This window comes from Diaphorina citri, unplaced genomic scaffold, assembly GCF_000475195.1.
Source record: "Diaphorina citri unplaced genomic scaffold, Diaci psyllid genome assembly version 1.1 scaffold220, whole genome shotgun sequence".
NCBI classification, from domain to species: Eukaryota; Metazoa; Arthropoda; class Insecta; order Hemiptera; family Psyllidae; genus Diaphorina; species Diaphorina citri.
In genome coordinates, this window is record NW_007377657.1 from 189516 (window position 1) to 212554 (window position 23039).

At 40.3% G+C, this 23039-nt stretch overlaps 2 protein-coding genes across 2 annotated transcripts in view; both read right to left on the reverse strand.

Annotated features, from left to right (window-relative positions):
- Positions 1–674: 674 nt before the first annotated feature.
- On the reverse strand, positions 675–5001 carry LOC103506180. The gene is made up of 3 exons (XM_008470564.1): positions 4991–5001; positions 1987–2239; positions 675–812 (listed from the first exon to the last, which is right to left on the reverse strand). Exons 1-3 carry the CDS (start codon positions 4999–5001, stop codon positions 675–677), a joined length of 402 nt encoding a protein of 133 aa, XP_008468786.1.
- The window catches only part of LOC103506181, a 31111-nt gene continuing 12796 nt past the window's right edge, over positions 4725–23039 (reverse strand). Inside the window, exons 9-17 of the mRNA XM_026821297.1 lie at positions 20512–20666; positions 18675–18914; positions 17112–17523; positions 15904–16075; positions 15153–15405; positions 13888–14081; positions 13039–13307; positions 12659–12871; positions 4725–5403 (exon numbers count right to left, since the gene is read on the reverse strand). Coding sequence (XP_026677098.1) covers positions 5084–5403; positions 12659–12871; positions 13039–13307; positions 13888–14081; positions 15153–15405; positions 15904–16075; positions 17112–17523; positions 18675–18914; positions 20512–20666 — 2228 coding nt within the window. The 3' untranslated portion in view covers positions 4725–5083. The remainder of the gene's footprint in view (positions 5404–12658; positions 12872–13038; positions 13308–13887; positions 14082–15152; positions 15406–15903; positions 16076–17111; positions 17524–18674; positions 18915–20511; positions 20667–23039) is intronic.

Below are 23039 nucleotides of genomic sequence, written 5' to 3' on the forward strand. Positions count from 1 at the left end.
CTTTTAACACCGTCTTTGAAAGGGTAGCTACTAGGTACCTTACTTGTTTACTATATTTTAAGATTTTTAAGTACCTATGTACTTATACAGCTAAGTTATTCTGAGGATTTAAAATACCTCATCTCCAAGTACCGAATCCAAGTACTTGTTCGACAGATAATACCACTTGCCCCATTTCCGTCCTGGCCACATTCGGAGTTATTTATCTTGTTTTATTATTTTTATTATTTGTCTTGGCTATTTTATTTTCATTATTTTTATCTTGAGGTTATTTTTTCCCATGTGTTTTGTTTGTTTAATGTAAATATTTAATGGCCATAATCATTTGAAAACAGCCGCTCTTGAAATTCCATGGTTAAAAATAAATAAAAAACCTCATAAGGACTTTTCTGTTTGGATAAGCTTGATGTGCCAATTTTCTACAGATATGACGAGCCATAAGAGACTCAGGGTGTCACAATTGAAATACGAAAAAACGCCACCAGGCGATCGCCTAAAGTGTCCTGGGGCGTTCTCTACCACCTAACCCTTACAATAAATTACTCTCTGTTCAACGTTCCCTAGCCAGACAAGAATAGCTAACTCTAACCAGCCTAATATCTGGCAGTTCTTCAAAGGGTTTTCTCTCTGCTCTTCTCTGCCTTACGCATTTTTTTTTCTTTTTTTTTTAATGACTAAGTGGCTAAATGTGGATAAAATTCATGCCTCTGTTGGGATTGAACCAGCGCACTCCTGTTTACCGAGCGAACATCACACAGGTTCTTCGTGTAGGTAGGTATCGACTTGGATACTTCGGATGAGTCCCGTAGGAACTGAGGGAGAGAAATTGAATAGATCAGTTGTGCTAACTTGGGTGATGTTTCAAAGTCATAGAGCAGGAAAAATGAGGACCAACGGAATTTTTCTTTTTCTTCTACGACTTATAGATATCGAGATAAATCGATTTAAAAAATACCGGTAAATCGTTAAGTTTGACGTCACGGCATACGCTCCCGTAGGCGATGACGTCATGATTCATGACTCCCGCTTTATTTGTTTGTGCGCAAGCGTTTCTGCTCATTTTGACGTGAAATCTGACGTCACAACTCTTTGAACTTTTTCATTAGAACGGCAATTAAACTGTTTGTGCGCATGCATTTCATGTTTGTGCGTATACGTTTCTGCGCATCTCCTGAAGTCAGAGTTCAGGACTGACGGAAAATAAAAATTGAATTTTAAACTTTTACAGTTACTTTTTCGGAGTATTGACCTCATATTTGGATTTTTCACAACTTTTTACGTAGGAATCGACCTTTTATTAATAATATTTTCCCAATTGCAACTGCTCTATTGTTTATGTCCCGAAAGCGAAAAGAGAAGGAAGACAGGATAAGAGAAAGCCGTTCCGAAACACAAACCTCATCTGTGTAGGATAAAGTTCGCCCTGGATGGGGAAAATGTTCGTACAGAATATTTTCGTCCCGGACGGGATTTGAAACCAGCCCCTCCGCGTGGAGAGTTCGAGTTCAAAGGTGTGTCGAAACATAGTCGACCGGTCATCGATCGACGAGATAAATCTATGTTATCGGGACGGTTCAGTCGACATCGATCGACGACCGGTCAACTATGTGTGAACAAAACTTTAGACACTCGGCCATAGAGTTGGGTGGGCGGGCTGTACCCCTAGTCCTAGTAAAGTATACAATGATTAATGAGATTTACAAACTAGCAAAAATTCTCTTCTTCTTTTTCTTCCTAGGCTTACCTTCGAGGCAGCCCTATTGTGTACCTAATGCCCTGTTATTTATTATTTTTTTTTTCCACTCAAGTCTTGATTCACACAATCCTCCCACCTTTTTTTTTCGGCCTCTCTCGCCCTTTTCTCAACCTCACTTCCAAACTAGCAAAAATACCCCGTAAAAAATAAAACCGTTATTTGGTTAGATTTTTTTTTGGTACCATCCGGGAATCGAATCCAGGACCTCCGGGTTGGGCTGGCACACTCACCTCGGAAGTCTTCTCGACCACCACACTCAAACTACTCTCCACTCGACTCAAGTAGGACTTGTCCAGTCTCACCGCGTCCATGAAGTACTTGTTCTTCAGCAGGACATGGAGGAGGGACAGGGCATTGGCGCGGTTGTAATAGCGCAGGTCCTTGCTGAAGGCGTGGGAGGGCAGGGCCGCCAGGAAGTGGGCGTTGCCTAGCCAGGATATAGAGAAGAGGCTCTTGAACAGGGCGCCTGACACGATACTATGCCTGGAGAGAAAAGGAAAGCGACAAAGGGACTTTTCAGTCTCATTCTGGCTGGATACACCTGCCTTGGTGGCGTAGAGGTCATACATTCAATCTGCCTACGACAAGCGTATTTGTTAGTGACTTTGGTGGTAGTGACGATAAGCCATGGGAACTACTGGGAGCTCTGATATTTTGACCATATTAAGTCAAATCGAGTAAACCAGTGTCTCAAGTCAGGAGTGACGATTGAATACTGAATAGGTATGAAACATACAGGGGGGATCCATTGAGTGGCCTGCACGCCACCGTTTAAATTTTTATTTAAACTTTGCCAGCCTAGTTAAGGGGGATTCAAACGAGTAGATATACACCCCGCCCCTATTTAAAATTTGCAAGCCTAGTTAGCTTGGAACGTAGCCCGCCTGCCTTGTAAGCGCTAGGTCGCGGGTTCGATTCCCGTCCGGAGAGGATTTTATAATCTCCTATCCTGTCCTTCTCTTCGATTCAGGGACGATAAGATCTTAATTCCAGCACCTGCCTCGGTGGTGTAGTGGTCAAGGCGCTCGCCTGGTAAACAGGAGGGCGTGGGTTCAATCCCAGCCGAGGTATGGAATTTGCGCCTGCGCTAGGTCGCGGGTTCGATTCCCGTCCGTTTCATTCGTATTCGTACAGCATTTTCCCTCAAGGTGAAGGTTGCCTTACACCTCAGCCACTTTGGGCTTTCTGTGTACAGGCCGTACAGGGAAAACTGCTTAGTTAAGCGGTATTCGATTGTGACTTTTTTTATAGTCACCATGGCTGAACCACTGAGATCCCGCTTTCGACGTCCACACTTGCTCCACAAAACGGAATCTCACAATCTCATTGGTTCAGCCATGTTGACTATAAAACAAGTCACATAATCGAATAAGGCTGCCTATTCATCGTACTATCGCCGCTGGCTCAACTATATTGACCACCCGGTATAGTATAGTCATGTGGTTCCACATTAATAGTGTCGTACCATATTTATAGTCCTACATTTTATGCGAGAGACCGGGTACATGAAGTGAATGAAGGTCATGGAGTAACTACGCCATCCAGTAACTCAAATCTGAGACTCAACTTGATAGTCTAAAACAGTCATATTTATAAACTCTTTTAGCAAAAAAAAGCTCTCTTAGCTCTTTCTGGTTCTTCTTCTTCAATCAAACCAAATTTTTGTGCCTGGAAAAATGTGCCTTTGTTGAACCGGACACGGAAAGCTGAAGCTTCTGGTGTTCTCGTGCCCATCTCAAAAGTAACTAGGTCGCGGGTTTGATTCCCGCTCGGGGCGAACTTTATCCTCAACAGATAAGGTTCGTTCTCCTATCCTGTCTGCTTTCTCTCTTCAGTTTCGGGACGATAAGATATTACCAGTTACAGTTTCCCTTATCAAAAAAAAAACCTAAAAAAAGGGATTCGTCTGCAAGTTCTCATTAAAAGAGATGTTATAATAACGTATTGAGCACCCTGTATATGGCAGGCAATATCGCAATACTTCGCAGCAGGACAAGTTGCTTGTATAAATAAATTACCTACGCTGTCCCCTGTACACCTGCTTGGTACCACAGACCAATAGTTTCGTACCTACTTACTCTGCAACTCTTCAAGCTGAAACTGTATTGAGGTTTTAGGGGTTTTTTTTCCAAGAGGTTTGATAGAGGGAACTGTAACTGCCGAAGTCTCGAATCGAAAAGAGGAGAGGAGAAAAGCCTTTCCTAGAACGAACCTTATCTGTTTAGGACATCATCATCGTTTTTTTTTTTACAACCACCTACTAAAATCAATAAAACTTTACAAATAAAATAGTTGATTAAATTCTTGGGAATGAAGGAGCCTGGAGCCTCTGGTGCTACTTTGGATGGATTGGGACAGTCATTGCCAGGTTACTTAATGAACTGTTTTACAATTGTACGAACGAAGTAAATTCCAAGTTTTAATTCGGATTTTGCATAATTTCTCTGTCCTCTTGTTTATTGGTCAAAACCACCGAAGAGAAGACAGGTATGTGTAATATGTTTTGTACTTTAGGAAATAAATGTCACTCTCGTATTAAATAATATACCGAGTGAGACATATCGTCAAGGTCGACATATGTATACAGGGTCTCTCTGTAAAACGACTTTATTTCTCCCCCCCCCAAGAAGTTTTATAGAAAGTAGAAGGAACTAGGGCTGCCTGGAAGGGACTGACAAGAAACACCGACTACATATATTTAAGTAAGAAAAATCGAGGAGGAAGAAGAAGGATCTGTACAGGTAACAACAGAGGTCTTACCGAAAGCGAAGATAGGAGGACAGGATAGGAGAAAGCCAGCCGTTCCGAGAACGAAACTTATATGTTTAAGATAAAGTTCGTCCCGGGAGGGCATTGAACCCGCGATCTAGCGGTTAAAACGCAGGTGCACTACCTTCCTAAAGCTGGCTTTCCATAAAATGAAAATTCCATTAGGTTGCCTATTCAGAGGTGAAATTAGAAAGATCAATTTTAATTAGAACAACATTAAATTTATTTATTCCAAATTCCAACAAAACATTTTCCTTGGCTTTTCAAACCTCAAATTTTGAGCCCATTATTTCAGCTTCATAAAAAAGTATCTAGATAATCTTTATATCTATAACTCTTTTCTTTCTTCCCACCAAATGCTGTTATACTACGTATGTATTTATTAAGTCTTTTTTTTCAATGCTGGGATTCGAACCCGGGACCGACCTTCTGCATGGCAAGCAAGCGCGTTACAACTGGACTAACCATGTTTTCATCTTGGTTACATTGTAGACAGGTGGATATCTCAAGACAAATAAAACAATGTAAAAATAGTCTCATCACAGAACAAATTCCTTTTCAACACCCATTCGTTTTCACCTTTTTACCACTCTCTCCCAAATTCGTCGACTTTCTCTTCTTCCCACTTTTCTCAGACTGTCTCTCCTCTTCCTTCTTCTTCCCCTCTTCCTCAACCATATCCTCCTTTTCCCTCTTCTTCGATTTTCGTTTCACCTTTCTTTTACTACTCTTTTCGACTTCTTCTTCGTCGTCAGAACTGCTCTCCATTTGGTTTCGTCCGTTCTCGACACTCTGTCGAATCTTTCTTTTCTTCTCCTTCTTACTGCCCGTTTGTTTTGCAGGACTTTCTTGTGTATCTGAACTTGCTTCTTTCATATCTGAATCGGAATTTCGTTATGACAACCATTATTGTTTTGAAAAGAACATCACATCGTCAAATTATTTCTTTAAAATTTATAACATTTGTGTCTGACTTAGTACACTGTGTCAATTGGCAACTCAATAGTTGAGCAGTTCGTCTAATAAAAGATTGATCTGAGCGCACGGCAGTGCGCCAGGCCAAGTTCCAGCAAGCACGCCTGTGTATCTTTACACGAACCGATTCGGCAGGTTTTTCGGTCTGATGATGAGAATCTGAGTACCTATTCTCGAAAGCTCACCAAATTTCAATTTTATTGTTGAAATACGAATCTTAATTGTCTTTTAAATTTTTAATTACCTAGGTACCTTATTAGGAGTAAACCTAGGTACGTACCTATGCCTAGGTACCTGAGGTACCCTACACACACTACCTTACATATTAGTGGGCAATAAACATACCTACAATATAGGTAGATAACTTTATGAGGCATACCTATTCATATACATAATATACGTAACTTTATGAGTGTTTAAGTGGCCAAGATTGTTTTATCATCTACATCTGCATAAATTAATTCGAGCTAGGTGAGGTGTTTTTTCTTCTAAGAATCTACATCAGGAATATTGTTCCTCATTATAAGTAATCATATCCACTTATAATCCTTTTAACATGATACCAATTAAATTTCAGTCGTCTAGTTCTATGAGATATGAATTCACACCTAGCAATTAGGAAAAGAAATACATAGATAGGTACTACAGTAAGAATCTTGGGTAGGTCCGCAAGGGGAACTCAAAGGTATTACCTAAGCCTGTGGCCGAGTTGTTAAGGGCTCTCGGACGCTAAGACCAGAGTTGTTGGGTTCGAGCCGCGGCCGGGACAGTAATTCCTATTGACCAATTTTTTTCCGTTCTTGGATAGGATTCCGAGGTACAATCTTCTTCTTCTTCTTCTTCTTCTTCTTCTTCTTCTTCTTCTTCTTCTTCTTCTTTTTTAGTTAGTTTTAGTACAAAACTCAAGAAAAAAACAAAGTACAAGAACTTTTTGAAAATAAAGGGAAATGGGGAGAAAAAGGCTTGAGGTAAAAATTCAAGTAGATTTATCAAAATAGCAAGGAGGAAATGGATTTTATTAAATTACCTGTGTATGACATAATAACACAAAGAAACTGCATTTATATTTTTTTTTACAAATTACCTGTGTATGTGTACCTATTTTGAATTTTTAAATTACCTATCTTAGGGTACCTACGTATGTTATGTTTACTAACTATACTAATTGAAAATACAGAAATACACTACGATTTAGAGTTAAAAAACTATTAACTATTTTGTTTATTCACTAGTTTCACTACACTAAAAATAATTAAATAACAATGTTAAAAAAAGATCGCAACTAAAAAAATAAAATTTTATAATTTTTGATAAATATGTAGGTAAACAATAAATCTTATTTTTTTTTTTTAAATTAATAAAAAATCGTAAAAAAGAACTAACAAACGACCGAAATTTTTTCTTCCGTCAATCGAGCACCGTACATTTCCAAGTCTGATAAGTGATTAACTAAACTAAAGTTTCCTACTGATAATGGCAATGCTCAGGATAAAGCGCGACCTTAGAAGACAAAAGAGCGCCTGTGTCGATATAAACAGGAACGCAACACGCAGTGTCTCGACCATGTGAGAACAGCGTGGTAGGGGGGCGAGGATTTAATTTGCCTGTGCCAGAATGACTCATCACAAAATCACAATGCACCGAATCGGGCGGATTTGTTTTTGTCTTCATGGTTCGACTCCGATTATGGACCTAAAAAAATAAAAATGAAAAAAAAAAAAAAAAAAAAAAATAGAGAGAGAGAGAAGAAGGAAAAAAAAAAAAAAAAAAAAAAAGTAATTCATTGCACTTCTAGCAGGCACTAAGGCTATTTGACTTGAAGGAAGGTATAGGTATGTAGGTATAGTTAAAAAAAAAAAAAAAAAAAAAAAAAAACTGAGTAGGTGGTTTGGGTCATTTTGCTGGACTGAGAGGTCGAACCGATTTAGTGAAGAAAAAGGCCATGATTAGGTAAATGAGTGCGAAAGCCCTTTTAATATTTCTGAAGTTTGAAGTTGCGTGAACATATTATATCCAGTGTGACTTTTTCAAGTCGCGTATGAATATCAACTCCATTACCCCGGTGAATTAATTTGGGCATGATGGCCAAATGATACACCATAGGAATGTATCACACCATAGCTGACTCAAAAAACCCACCGAGTATGGACAAATGAAACTGTTAGAAGACATTTGCTTGTGTTCGAAAATCCGCTCGAACCCCGTAATGATACGTATTTCCAAAAATGATACTGGATTAGTGATAAATGTTTATTTATTTAATCAAGTCACACAGCTGGCAGCTTTTTATTATTAATTATAATTATTATTATTCTTTTTTCCAACGAGCCACATGGTGGTTAACTTTCCATCAAAAGTTCATTTTCAATAACTCCTCTTAAGGTGACTTCCTAAATCTATTTTTTACTTTTTTTCAACTTCAACTTTTAACACCGTCTTTTGAAAGGGTAGCTACTAGGTACCTTACTTGTTTACTATATTTTAAGATTTTTTAAGTACCTATGTACTTATACAGCTAAGTTATTCTGAGGATTTAAATACATCATCTCCAAGTACCGAATCCAAGTAACTTGTTCGACAGATAATTACCACTTGCCCCATTCCGTCCTGGCCACATTCGGAGTTATTTATCTGGTTTTATATATTTTTATTATTTGTCTTGGCTATTTTATTTCATTATTTTTTATCTTGAGGTTATTTTTTCCCATGTGTTTTGTTTGTTAATGTAAATATTTAAATGGCCCATAATCATTTGAAAACAGCCGCGCTCTTGAAATTCCATGGTAAAAAAATAAATAAAAAACCTCATAAAGGACTTTTCTGTTTGGATAAGCTTGATGTGCCAATTTTTCTACAGATATGACGAGCCAATAAAGAGACTCAGGGTGTCTACCAATTGAAAATACGAAAAAACGCCACCAGGCGATCGCCTAAAGTGTCCTGGGGTTCCTCTACCACCTAAACCCTTACAATAAATTACTTCTCTGTTCAAAACGTTCCCTAGCCAGACAAGAATAGCCTAACTCATACCAGCACTATATCTGGCAGGTTTCTTCAAAGGGTTTTCTCTCTCTGCTTTCTCCTGCCTTACGCATTTTTTTTCTTTTTTTTTGTTTAATGTACTAAAGTTGCTAAATGTGGAGTAAGAATTACACATGCCTCTGTGTGGGATTTGAAACCAGCCGCACTTCCTGGTTTACCGAGCTGAGCATGCCTTTTACCGCAGTACATATAGAGGCATATAGAGGAATTGTGAAAAGTGAGGGAATAGCAACAGCTGTTAAGAGTTAGAACCACACAAAGAATTTGAGAAAGTTACATAAAGGCCCACAAAGTACAAACGACTTGACATCAAAACCATAGGTTACTCACGAACCCACTTCTACCTTCAAAACAAAAAAAAAAAAAAAAAAAAAAAAAAAGATAAAAATAGGTAGGTACCTACCTAAGTTGAAAAATATTCACAAAAAATATTCAATTTTTAAAAATAGCAAGGTACATACCTAGTATACAAACATAGCTACAATAATATAATAATGATTGAACAATGACATCTTATTAGCAAAGCTATTTTGTTAGTTTCTTATTCCTACTTCCTACCTCATTACTCATTTTAGTTCATTGCCGAATTCAATGGAACCTGAAAAGCTTGAGTAGCCAAAAACAGACATGGACAAATTGATTTATGGCCTTTAAGTGATCCACAAATTTTTGTTGTTTTTTAATTTAATTCCTTGTTTTTTTCTCTTTATATACCTAGATATATATTATATGTATATATAATTTGTTAATTTGAACAACAGAAAAACATCATTATTATGGACCACCCCTTACAAACCGTAGGAATATTAGTGACTAATACATACATTCAATCTGCCTACGACAAGCGTATTTGTTAGTGACTTTGGTGGTAGTGGCGATAAGCCATGGGAACTACTGGGAGCTCTGATATTTTGACCATATTAAGTCAAATCGAGTAAACTAGTGTCTCAAGTCAGGAGTGACGATTGAATACTGAATAGGTATGAAACATACAGGGGGGATCCATTGAGTGGCCTGCACGCCACCGTTTAAATTTTTATTTAAACTTTGCCAGCCTAGTTAAGGGGGATTCAAACGAGTAGATATACACCCCGCCCCTATTTAAAATTTGCAAGCCTAGTTAGCTTGGAACGTAGCGCGCCTGCGCTAGGTCGCGGGTTCGATTCCCGTCCGTTTCATTCGTATTCGTACAGCATTTTCCCTCAAGGTGAAGGTTGCCTTACACCTCAGCCACTTTGGGCTTTCTGTGTACAGGCCGTACAGGGAAAACTGCTTAGTTAAGCGGTATTCGATTGTGACTTTTTTTATAGTCACCATGGCTGAACCACTGAGATCCCGCTTTCGACGTCCACACTTGCTCCACAAAACGGAATCTCACAATCTCATTGGTTCAGCCATGTTGACTATAAAACAAGTCACATAATCGAATAAGGCTGCCTATTCATCGTACTATCGCCGCTGGCTCAACTATATTGACCACCCGGTATAGTATAGTCATGTGGTTCCACATTAATAGTGTCGTACCATATTTATAGTCCTACATTTTATGCGAGAGCCCGGGTACATGAAGTGAAGGTCATGGAGTAACTACGCCATCCAGTAACTCAAATCTGAGACTCAACTTAATAGTCTAAAACATTATCTTATATTATAAGAACAGGCATAGGCGGTTCTTGCTTAAATTTTTGGGGGGGCTTGATTTTGAAGGTACACCTTCAAAATTTTGATTTAGCTTTATGTAAAAAAATCCCGGTGTGAACAGCAGCACATTTCCTTATCCTAGTTTGAAAGAACGTTGCAGGGAAGGATACGTCTGAATATTATTTTACACTAACTTTTAGCGTATGTATAACCGTGTTAGTCCCGGTATAGCGAAAACCAGGCCAAATACGGCGATAATTCGCTCGCAGAAAGTTGCTCGGTCATAAAATAGCAAGCACTAGGCTATCATCATAATCAACCGTTTTGGTGTTGATCCCTGTCCACATTTGGTGAACTACTTAAGCAAATTTCAAGTCTCTAGCTTATACCGTTACCAGAATATTGTTAACATTAACTGAAAACGGCGCTCATACAGCGCGTAAAATGCCGTGCCAACGCGTTTCAGGACGATCTTAACCAAAGAGTTTCGTATAGGCAATTGCTTGTCACATTTGACCAGGCTAGATAGCACGATTGCAAGTGCCGTAGTTGCCTTGTAAGCGCGTGCGCTGCGAGATATTTCTCGTTTACAGACAGACACACGGACCAATGGCTTTGAACTTTGGATTTAGGTTCTAGTGAGCTCGAAACGTTGTGGCATCAAAAAATTACGCATCGATATCCCCGATTAGATTACTCTTCCTTCCTATATTCGATTTAGGAGAAGTATAAGACCTGGTGTAAACATCACACGCTTTCTATTAGCATCTGTCAATACGTATTAACAAAAAAAAAAGAAAAATTTTTCTGAAGTTCCAATCGCCTGAGACGCTACGGCGAGAGCAACTTTTCCGACAACATATTCCTATCTGTTAAACATACTGACACGGTAATGAGGGATCATCAAAAAGTGTCCAAAAATTGACGTTTTTTTTTTCTTGAAAATTTTTCCAAAGTCCAAAATCGACCGTACGCTCGAATCGAAAAGAGAGGAGAAAAGCCTTTCCGAGAACGAACCTTATCTGTTCAGGACATTATTATCATCAAAATCATCGTTTTTTTTTACAATTATCTACTACAATCAATAAAACTTTACAAATAAAATAGTTGATTAAATTCTTGGGAATGAAGCAATGAAGGAGCCTCGGGTGCTACTTTGGATGGATTGGGACAGTCATTGCCAGGTTAATGAACTGTTTAACTACTGTACGAACGAAGTAAATTCCAAGTTTTAATTCGGATTTTGCATAATTTCTCTGTCCTCTTGTTTTGACCAATAAACCACCGAAGCACCGAAGAGAAGACAGGTATGTGTAATATGTTTTGTACTTTAGGAAATAAATGTCACTCTCGTATTAAATAATATACCGAGTGAGACATATCGTCAAGGTCGACATATGTATACAGGGTCTCTCCGTAAAACGACTTTATTTCTTCCCCCCCCCAAGAAGTTTTATAGAAAGTAGAAGGAACTAGGGCTACCTTGAAGGGACTGACAAGAAACACCGACTATATTTAAGTAAGAAAAATCGAGGAAGAAGAAGGATCTGTAACAGGTAACAACAGAGGTCTTACCGAAAGCGAAGAGAGGAGGACAGGATAGGAGAAAGCCAGCCGTTCCGAGAACGAAACTTATATGTTTAAGATAAAGTTCGTCCCGGGAGGGCATTGAACCTGCGATCTAGCGGTTAAAACGCAGGTGCACTACCCTCCTAAAGCTGGCTTTCCATAAAATGAAAATGCCATTAGGTTGCCTATTCAGAGGTGAAATTAGAAAGATCACTTTTAATTAGAACAACATTAAATTTATTTATTCCAAATTCCAACAAAACATTTTCCTTGGCTTTCAAACCTCAAACTTTGAGCCCATTATTTCAGCCTCATAAAAAAGTATCTAGATAATCTTTATATCTATAACTCTCTTCTTTCTTCCCACCAAATGCTGTTATACTACGTAGATATGTATTTATTAAGTTTTTTTTTCAATGCTGGGCTTCAAACCCGGGACCTTCTGCATGGCAGGCAAGCGCGTTACAACTGGACCAACCATGTTTTCATCTTGGTTACATTATAGACAGGTGGATATCTCAAGACAAATAAAACAATGTAAAAATAGTCTCATCACAGAACAAATTCCTTTTCAACACCCATTCGTTTTCACCTTTTTACCACTCTCTCCCAAATTCGTCGGCTTTCTCTTCTTCCCACTTTTCTCAGTCCCTCTCTCCTCCTTCTCCTCAGCCACAACTTCCTTCTCCTTCCCTTCTTCTTCAATCATATCCTCCTTTTCCCTCTTCTTCGATTTTCGTTTCACCTTTCTTTTGCTACTCTTTTCGACTTCTTCTTCGTCAGAACTGCTCCCCATTTGGTTTCGTCCGTTCTCAACACTCTGTCGAATCTGTCTTTTCTTCTCCTTCTTACTGCCCGTTTGTTTTGCAGGACTTTCTTGTGTATCTGAACTTGCTTCTTTCATATCTGAATCGGAATTTCCTTCGGCAGAATCTGAATTTTCGCCCTTATTTGAACCCACAGACTTTCCGCCCTTTTTTGAAACCCCAGAATTCCCGCCCTTATTTGAAACCTCCTCACCACTTTCACTCCCCTCTCCCTCTTCACTACTTCCGTCCACCTCCATTTCAGGCGCATCCTTGTCCACAGGCAGTCTTGAAAATCCTTCCACCCCGACATCTTCAATCCCCTTGGACAAGTCAGCCATTCGCAGCGCCTTGGTTTTCTTTCGCGACTTGCTCTGTCACCATTTTCACTCCCCTCTCCCTCTTCACTACTTCCGTCCACCTCCATTTCAGGCGCATCCTTGTCCACAGGCAGCCTCGAAAATCCTTCCACCCCGACATCTTCAATCCCCTTGGACAAGTCAGCCATTCGCAGCGCCTTGGTTTTCTTTCGCGACTTGCTCTGTCGGTGTTTCTTCTTTTTCTTCTTCCGCACTGGCTCTTCGTCGCTGTCATCACTTTTCTCCTCTTCGTCGCTTTCTTCGTCTCCTGTTTCATCAATTTCCTGTTCTTCTTCGTCGCTGTGATGAGCGTCGTCGCCATTTTGAGCTTTGGACGATTTTGACTTCTTGTTGGATTTGGTGATGGTGGCGGTTGTGGAAGTGTTTTTCCTGAAAATGGTAAAATACCCATTATTATCAGCAAAAGCCTTTTATAAATTAAAAAATACATTTTTTTGATTCAATGCATTTAGATACTGAGATAAGTTGCTGTCGTATTTTCTTGTAAAAAAAAAAAAAAAAAAAAAAAAAGGAAAAACAAGGGAAAATTTTCAGGTAGCATGTGGAAAACAATTCTTAAATAAGTGTAATTAAAAACTAATTTTGGAAGAGTTGCACCAAATCGCATATTCCCAGATTTTAGGGACGAATCATATTCTATATAAAAAATCACCAACCCAGTTTGATAGTTCACTTACTTGACATCAAAAGCGGCGTACAATCTGCTCAGGGTCGGACACGCCACAGTCAAACTTTCCAGGGCCGGCTTGAGTTCGTTCAGCTTGCGGGTCTTGAGTATGTCAGGCCTGGACTTGACGGTGAGGATAACATCACACAGAAAAACACTTCTTAAATAAGTGTAATTAAAAACTAATTTTGGAAGAGTTGCACCAAATCACATATTCCCAGATTTTAGGGACGAATCATATTCTATAAAAAATTCATCAACCCAGTTTGATAGTTCACTTACTTGACATCAAAAGCGGCGTACAATCTACTCAGGGTCGGACACGCCACAGTTAAACTTTCCAGGGCCGGCTTGAGTTCGTTCAGCTTGCGGGTCTTGAGTATGTCAGGCCTGGACTTGACGGTGAGGATAACATCACACAGGTTCTTCGTGTAGGTAGGTATCGACTTGGATACTTCGGATGAGTCCCGTAGGAACTGAGGGAAAGAAATTGAATAGATCAGTTGTGCTAACTTGGGTGATGTTTCAAAGTCATAGAGCAGGAAAAATGAGGACCAACGGAATTTTTCTTTTTCTTCTACGACTTCTGGATACCGAGATAAATCGATTTAAAAAATACCGGTAAATCGTTAAGTTTGACGTCACGGCATACGCTCCCGTAGGCGATGACGTCATGATTCATGACTCCCGCTTTATTTGTTTGTGCGCAAGCGTTTCTGCTCATTTTGACGTGAAATCTGACGTCACAACTCTTTGAACTTTTTCATTAGAACGGCAATTAAAAATTGAATTTTCGACCTTTTAAAGTTACTTTTTCGGAGTATTGACCTCATATTTGGATTTTTCACAACTTTTTACGTAGGAATCGACCTTTTATTAATAATATTTTCCCAATTGCAACTGCTCTATTGTTTATGTCCCGAAAGCGAAAAGAGAAGGAAGACAGGATAAGAGAAAGCCGTTCCGAAACACAAACCTCATCTGTGTAGGATAAAGTTCGCCCTGGATGGGGAAAATGTTCGTACAGAATATTTTCGTCCCGGACGGGATTTGAAACCAGCCCCTCCGCGTGGAGAGTTCGAGTTCAAAGGTGTGTCGAAACATAGTCGACCGGTCATCGATCGACGAGATAAATCTATGTTATCGGGACGGTTCAGTCGACATCGAACGACGGCCGGTCAACTATGTGTGAACAAAACTTTAGACACTCGGCCATAGAGTCGGGTGGGCGGGCTGTACCCCTAGTCCTAGTAAAGTATACAATGATTAATGAGATTTACAAACTAGCAAAAATTCTTTTTCTTCCTAGCCTTACCTTCCAGGCAGCCCTATTGTGTACCTAATGCCCTGTTATTTTTTTCCACTCAAGTCTTGATTCACACAATCCTCCCACCTTTTTTTTCGGCTTCTCTCGCCCTTTTCTCAACCTCACTTCCAAACTAGCAAAAATACCCCATAAAAAATAAAACCGTTATTTGGTTAGAAATTTTTTTGGGTACCATCCGGGATTCGAATCCAGGACCTCCGGGTTGGGCTGGCACACTCACCTCGGAAGTCTTCTCGACCACCACACTCAAACTACTCTCCACTCGACTCAAGTAGGACTTGTCCAGTCTCACCGCGTCCATGAAGTACTTGTTCTTCAGCAGGACATGGAGGAGGGACAGGGCATTGGCGCGGTTGTAATAGCGCAGGTCCTTGCTGAAGGCGTGGGAGGGCAGGGCCGCCAGGAAGTGGGCGTTGCCTAGCCAGGATATAGAGAAGAGGCTCTTGAACAGGGCGCCTGACACGATACTATGCCTGGAGAGAAAAGGAAAGCGACAAAGGGACTTTTCAGTCTCATTCTGGCTGGATACACCTGCCTTGGTGACGTAGAGGTCAAGACGCTCGCCTGTTAAACAGGAAGGCGTGGGTTCGAATTAATTTCTCACCTCTTGGTAAAGAAAGTCTCCAGAGTGTCTAATAGGGACGTGAGGAATTTGGACTAATAATTATAGATCCTTACAGACAGAACCTTCTGGGAGGTTCTGTAGTTTTAGGGACTTCTTCGGCCCCTTTCTTTCCGTAAGTCTTAGGAAGAAAGAATTTCTGCTCACCTTTTAGTGAAGAAAGTCTCCAGCGTGTCTAGGAGGGACGTGAGGAATTTGGACTGGCTCAGATCTTCATAGGATAGGGAGCCTGATATGATAATAATTATAGATCCTTACAGACAGAACCTTCTGGGAGGTTCTGTAGTCTTAGGGACTTCTTCGGCCCCTTTCTTTCCCCAAGTCTTAGGAAGAAAGAATTTCTGCTCACCTTTTAGTGAAGAAAGTCTCCAGCGTGTCTAGGAGGGACGTGAGGAATTTGGACTGGCTCAGATCTTCATAGGATAGGGAGTCTGACATGTTGGCATGCAATCTAACCAGGAACATGATGGCTGCGGATATTTCACCGCTGATGGTTTGCACTGTGGACATACTCGTATCACCTGAACAACAATAATTCATCCAGTGTTATTCTTTTGTGTCAATATTGCATTTGAAATAAAATTAAATTAAAAAATAATACATAATAAAAAAGGCGTTTTCATAGCGAATAGCTTCCTAGTGATACAAATACTTTATCTAATAAATACATACAGATACAATTATTGTTAGCTCTGTGGCCGAGTGGTTAAGATAAGAGCGATGACTCTCAACCCGGAAGTACTCGGTTCGAAACCCGGCCGAGGAGAAATTTTTCTGACCGAAGTGGTTCTCACCGTTGACCCAGCCAACACGAGAACTCCAGGAAGTAATCCGTTAAAATAATTGCAATCGTAAAATGAGTACAATTTTTAGTCGATAGTGGACATCGAACCCGGGATCTTCTACATGGCACTGCGTTACACTGGACTAACTGTGGGTTAGGTCAGCTATCAGGTAGACTTGACCAGGTCCGCCTGTCAGGTCTACCTGATAGTGAGTGGCTGGCCTTACCCAAGGCGTTTTCATAGCGAATAGCTTCCTAGTGACACAAGTACTCGGTTCGAAACCCGGCCGAGGAGAAATTTTTGAGTTTTTCTGACCGAGGTGGTTCTGACTGTTGACCCAGCCAACACGAAAACTCCAGGAAGTAATCCGTTAAAATAATTGCAATCGTAAAATGAGTACAATTTTTCGTCGATAGTGGACATCGAACCCGGGATCTTCTACCTCGGTGGTGTAGTGGTCAAGGCGCTCGCCTGGTAAACAGGAGGGAGTGGGTTCAATCCCAGCCGAGGTATGGAATTTTATCCTCAATATATTTTGAGAATTTGACCACAATAATAGTAGTAGCCTACTGCTGGCTGGAGTAAAGGGACTTTTCAGTCCTATGCGAGCAGTATAAATAAGCACTATTATTATTATTATTATTATTATTCTACATGGCACTGCGTTACACTGAACTAACTGTGGGTTAGGTCAGCTATCAGGTAGACTTGACCAGGTCCGCCTGTCAGGTCTACCTGATAGTGAGTGGCTGGCCTTACCCACTCAACTTACCTTTCTCCAGCACGCTATTGAGCAGCACATCCGCCAACAGGTCGTCACTCACTTCCCCACTCCCACTCAGCGCTCCCTTCTTGCTCCCCACCCAGGCATACTGGCGTAGCACAGCTCTCACTCTCGTTTCCAGCGCCTTCTGACTCGGCAGCGCCAGTGTATGGCGAAGTAGAACAAACAGGGTTGCCAAAATATCCAGCGCGACGCTGCCAGTTGCGTGCGGAGAGGAGGCGAGGGATTCCACTAGGTCTAATACACGTACGCGGAAGTTAACCACGCGCTGTTCCGCTTTGGATTGGCGCTTGGTCGGTCTGGACGAGCCTGGCTTCTTGACGGCCGAGAACGCGCGCGCTAAGGCCGCGTCCAGCTGTTTACCCTCCGCGATGTCCATGTCACTCATGTCGACGGATTCCTGTAATCAAAATGATTTTTTATTTTACAAATCGCTATGGTACCTAAAATAAATTAAATATTAAGAAGATAGGAAGATTCTTCCTCTTTTTTTAGTCCGTCCTTCCTTTATTAAATTACAATAGTAATAATACTTTTTACACTGGTAATGCCGCCACTGGTCGCTACTCGATTAAAGTAGCTACTCAATTGGGAAGAACGGACTAAGCCACACATACCTCGTATCAAGATATTTGGAGTTAAAGTCTAGGAATTATACACGAATGTTCCGTACAGGGTTACACAAACGGGATTTCTAATAACTTCTATCACTACAACTGATATTGCTATAGTAATAGTTCCTCTACTAGTGGAGCGGTCAAACTTTCTTGACTTGGCGGGGCGGAGCGCTACCGCGCTCCTTAATAGTGTGTTTTTAGACTGTGGCTTAGTCAAAAGAAAGTAAAAACTAAAAAAAAAAAAAAAAAAAAAAAAAAAAAAAAAAAAAATTTTGGGGGTTTTTCTGTGGGTACCTATAAGTGCATAAGATCTACAATAGTATGTAATAATATGTAAATAACAACCTGGTGAAAGTAGGTGCCTAGATGACTTTAGGGTGGTGAAAAAGTTGCTCAGAAGATCTATGACAGTAATTTCGACAAAAATTTGTACTCGTTTTTCGATTGCAAATTTTTCAACGGGTTACTTTCTGGTGTTCTCGTGTTGAGCCAGCACCTAAATGGGAAGTATTGTGTCTCTTCTCGCCCATCTGATGAGAGGCATACTACGGGATGGGCATGCTACGACACAGGCCACAAGCGTCTAATGTAGCAGTTGTTCCATTGCTACGAAATAAAAACGGCGGTGGAACACTCATCTTAAAAAAAAAAAAAACCTCGTATCAAGATATTTGGAGTTAAAATCTAGGAATTGTACACGAATGTTCCGTACGGGGTTACACAAACGGGATTTCTAATAACTTCTAAACTACAGCTGATATTACTATAGTAATAGTTCCTCTACTAGTGGATAGTGTGTTTTAGACTGTGGCTTAGTCAAAAGAAAGTAAAAACTGAAAAAAAAAAACAAAGATTTTGTGGGTTAGTCCTTTTTTCCTCTTGGCCCTTCTATAATAAAACAATATTTGCCCTCTCTGGGAATCGAATAACTTACCGCGTCGGTTATATTGCCGTTCATTCCCAGGGCCTGGTTGACCACCTGTCTCAGCTTATCCGTGTTACTCTCATTCCCCAGATATTCTTCATCTATATCCGATTCCTCCTCTTCCTCTTCATCCTCCTCTTCTTCTCCTTCTTCTCCACTGCTGGCATCTTCTTCTTCTTCTTCATCTTCATCCGAACTGTCTTCTTCTTCTAGTTGTCCCTCGAGCGGGTTTTTGGTCGGGTCTAAAACCTGGAAATACAATAGAGATCTCGTGAAAGAGCTGGAAAAAGGGAAGGATCTAAGAAAATTTTCTTTAAACGACCTCTACATCCGGAAATAAAATAATAAAAAGCTGTTTTTTAAAGGGGGTTCAACGTCACTCACTGTATTACTGCTAAAGGTCCGTGCCCACTGTCGTTCGGAAAAAAATCGTGTCGTGTGTAGTGGGAACACCCTCATTTAAATTACATTATCTACAGGACACTCGGGAAAAAATGGGGTTCAACGTCACTCACTGTATTACTGCTAAAGGTCCGTGTCCACTGTCGTTCGGAAAAAAATCGTGTCGTGTGTAGTGGGAACACCCTCATTTAAATTACATTATCTACAGGACACTCGGGAAAAATCGGATGAAACTTTCGACACGTGGGAATGGGCATTTCGAGGTTTCACCCACCATTCGGCGATAACCTACCTGCCTACTTACTTTGTCCTCACCCACACTAAGTTGGGTCAGGAAAAGCGGATCTTCTACAATCTAGATGGTTAGTGGGTTATGCGTTCACTCGAAAGGATGCTTAACTTCAGTGATACATTGTATTCAATGTGCTTTCGCCGAGCCGCTAGCTTTGTTAGATATGAACTTAGAACTTAAAGGAAAATGACCTGATGGTCAATTCCCAGCATTTGATACCAATAAACTACCTATGTACATTATATTCTAGATGGTTAGTGGGTTATGCCGTTATGCGTTCACTCGAAAGGTTGCTTAACTTGAGTGATACATTGTATTCAATGTGCTTTCGCCGAGCCGCTAGCTCTTGTTAGATATGAACTTAGAACTTAAAGGAAAATGACCTGATGGTCAATTCCCAGCATTTGATACCAATAAACTACCTATGTACATTATACATACTTATATTATTACTTATAAAGTTATGACAACCATTATTGTTTTGAAAGGAACATCACATCGTCCATCGTCTAATCACATCGTCAAATTATTTCTTTAAACTTTATAAAATTTGTGTCTGACTTAGTATACTGTGTCAATTGGCAACTCAATAGTTGAGCAGTTCGTCTAATAAAAGATTGATATATATATTCAGCGGCAGCTTATCCGTGTTACTCTCATTCCCCAGATATTCTTCATCTATATCCGATTCTTCCTCTTCCTCATCATCCTCCTCTTCTTCTCCACTGCTGGCATCTTCTTCTCCTTCTTCATCTTCATCCGAACTGTCTTCTTCTTCTTCTAGTTGTCCCTCGAGCGGGTTTTTGGTCGGGTCTAAAACCTGGAAATATAATAGAGATCTCGTGAAAGAGCTGGAAAAAGGGAAGGATCTAAGAAAATTTTCTTTAAACAACCTCTACATCCGGAAATAAAATAATAAAAAGCTTTTTTCTTAACACATTGTGTACGATGTGATCCATTTTTGTATCACAGTCACTATGCTGGTGGTACGGTGTGATCCACTTTTGTATCACGAGATATATATTCAGCGTAGAAAGAATAAATCGTTTTTCTTAGAAGTCAATATTAGCTTGGGAAAAACACCTTTATATATCTGTTATTTTATTAAATAATAAAAATAAATAAATTGAACTGAATTAAATATCTACATACCTGCAAGATTTGTTGAACAGCCTGTACATTGATGACGGGGACGAGTAGCTTGAACGCTTTGGCCACCAGGTGTCTCAGAAGTACCGAGTCCTTCGACAACAGACTGAGGAACAGCTCAGTGATGACCTCAATCCAATGAGGCTCGTTCTCATCATCTGAAAAGCAATCAGGGAAATACTGTAGAACTACGTTGTTCTCGATTTCTGACCACAGGGCGTCGACTATGCCCGGTGACTTCTTTGAGTACACGTGCAGGAGATTGTTGGCAAACCTGGCGTAGACGTTCAGATTGAGATCGTCAGTAGATCCATCAATGGAAATCGAATTGTCCAAAAACAGATACAGGCATAGCTGCAAGTACATCGTTTGGAAAGCGATCAGAATGGATTTCTTGCTTTCCATTTTTCCGGAGCTCGATTTGTTGCTTGATTTACAGGAGGCGATTTTCCGGTTCAACTTGGCGAGCATTTCCAGGGATTTGTTCCAACAGTTGGAAATTTCCGGCGTGATTTTGACGTTTTTCTGAAATGGACACGTGAGACTAGAACTGTAAAATCAAGTCCAAAGAAATGGTCTGTTTACATCGACAATAGGGATGTTGCAGATTGCAACATAACGACTTTCAAAAAATCGATACCTAAACAATATAAACATAAACTCAACATTACTACACCACAGACAGGCCCTGAAATATGTCCAAATGATTTTTTCTTTTTTACTATCACAACACTCGGCTTGCACGCCGGAGATCCCGGGTTCGATTCCCGACGGGGTCGAAGTTTTTCGGCTCTGTACTTCAAGTTCGGGGTGCAAACAGCCTCGTGAGGAAAATGCTCATCTCCATGTTAAACAGCCTTAGCTAGCTTAGAGGGTATTACATACTATTGCCTTGTAAGCAACAGGTTGTAGGTTTGATTACATACTATCTGCCTTGTAAGCAACAGGTTGTAGGTTTGATTCCCAACTGGGGCAGATTTTATCCTCAAACAAATAAGGTGTGTTCTCAGAACAGCTGGCTTTTTCCTACCCTGTCTTTTATATCTCTTTTGTTTTAGGACAATAAGACCTTAGGAGTTGCCACAACAGTACCACCTACTCCTACTATAACATGAAAGTTTTTTTTTTTTAGTTCTTGACCTTAGCAGGGAATGCCCTACCATGGCCACATCTTTAAATAGAATATGACAGAAAACTTACAATTTTGAGGAAATTCTCAATGTAATAATAGACAGGAGCACTGACATAGGATCTCTTGTAGCAAAACAGAAGCAGCTGATCTAGAAGAAAAGATTTCTCTTCTTCATTGAGCTGCTGGATAATGTTGGAACGAAGAGCAGCGAGAACAGGGCCTTCTTGTAGGCAGTGGCCACCTCATGGTTCCATGGGTTAATGCCCAGCGCCAAGTCAAACACATATTCCACCTGTGACAAATTAACATTGTACCACATTAATTAAATAGAATTCCTTGATTATTCTGCTCGAATGAGACTAAAAAGTCCCTATTTTAATGAATTGTTAGTGTACGTTTTATTCTTTAATAACCCATCAAATATACGAGACCTTGTTTAGACTGCTGGGGTAGAGGGACTTTTCAGTCCTATTCGGGCAGGATAAACAAAGTATATTCTATTCTATTCTATACCCCAGCAGTGTAATACCTTGTTAATCCTGCTCGGATAGGACTGAAAAGTTCCTTTCCTCCCGCAGTCTAAGGTAAGGCGTCTGAGACCAAGGAGAACAGCGTAACAATAACACTGACCAACAGTTCATTTCCTCAGTCCAATTTTTTTTGGGGGTCGAACCCGCGACCCAACACTTACAAGGCAGACGCGCAACTCTACAACCGGCCGTCAATCGATGTGAACTAAACCGTCCACATTGCCTCGATACTCGATAACATACCTACTTTCTCCTCGTATGTTTGGAGACACCTTAACAAGGCTGCTCGTACATTCTAAATATCTAAATACAGATAAACTAAAAACAAAATCATCCGTTTAATAAAAAGCACACTTCACTTCATTCGCTCACCTGGGAATACTTCCACGCCTCATCCTCACTGTTGAGGGCCGGCCCTGCGGCCTCTCCGGCCGCCTTAGCCGCCCCTCCGGCCTTCACGTTCAAAGCCGGATGAAACACCAGTTTGCCGAACAAATTGAGAACGTAGATCTTATCCTTGTTGTTATATCGGCCTTCGGCCGGGAAGTTATTGCCGGCGGGGTTCTTCTTGGATTTCTTGGGTGTGGCCGGTTGAGTGGTTTGGATTGGCGGATCATCGCTTAGGATGTCCTTGTAGAGAGAGGATAGCTTGAAGACGTGAGCCTTGTCCAGAGAGTTGATGAGCGTTTGAAGGATTTTCGTGTCTGGGAATTAAACAATAATATTAAGAATTAAAAAAAAAGCCTGATTGAAATTGTGAACTGAAATAAAGTACAGCCTGGTAGAATTGTAAAAAAAAAAAAAAAAAAAAAAAAAAAAAAAAAAAAAAAAAAAAAAATTTTAAAAAAACAAAAAAACACTTTTTACCA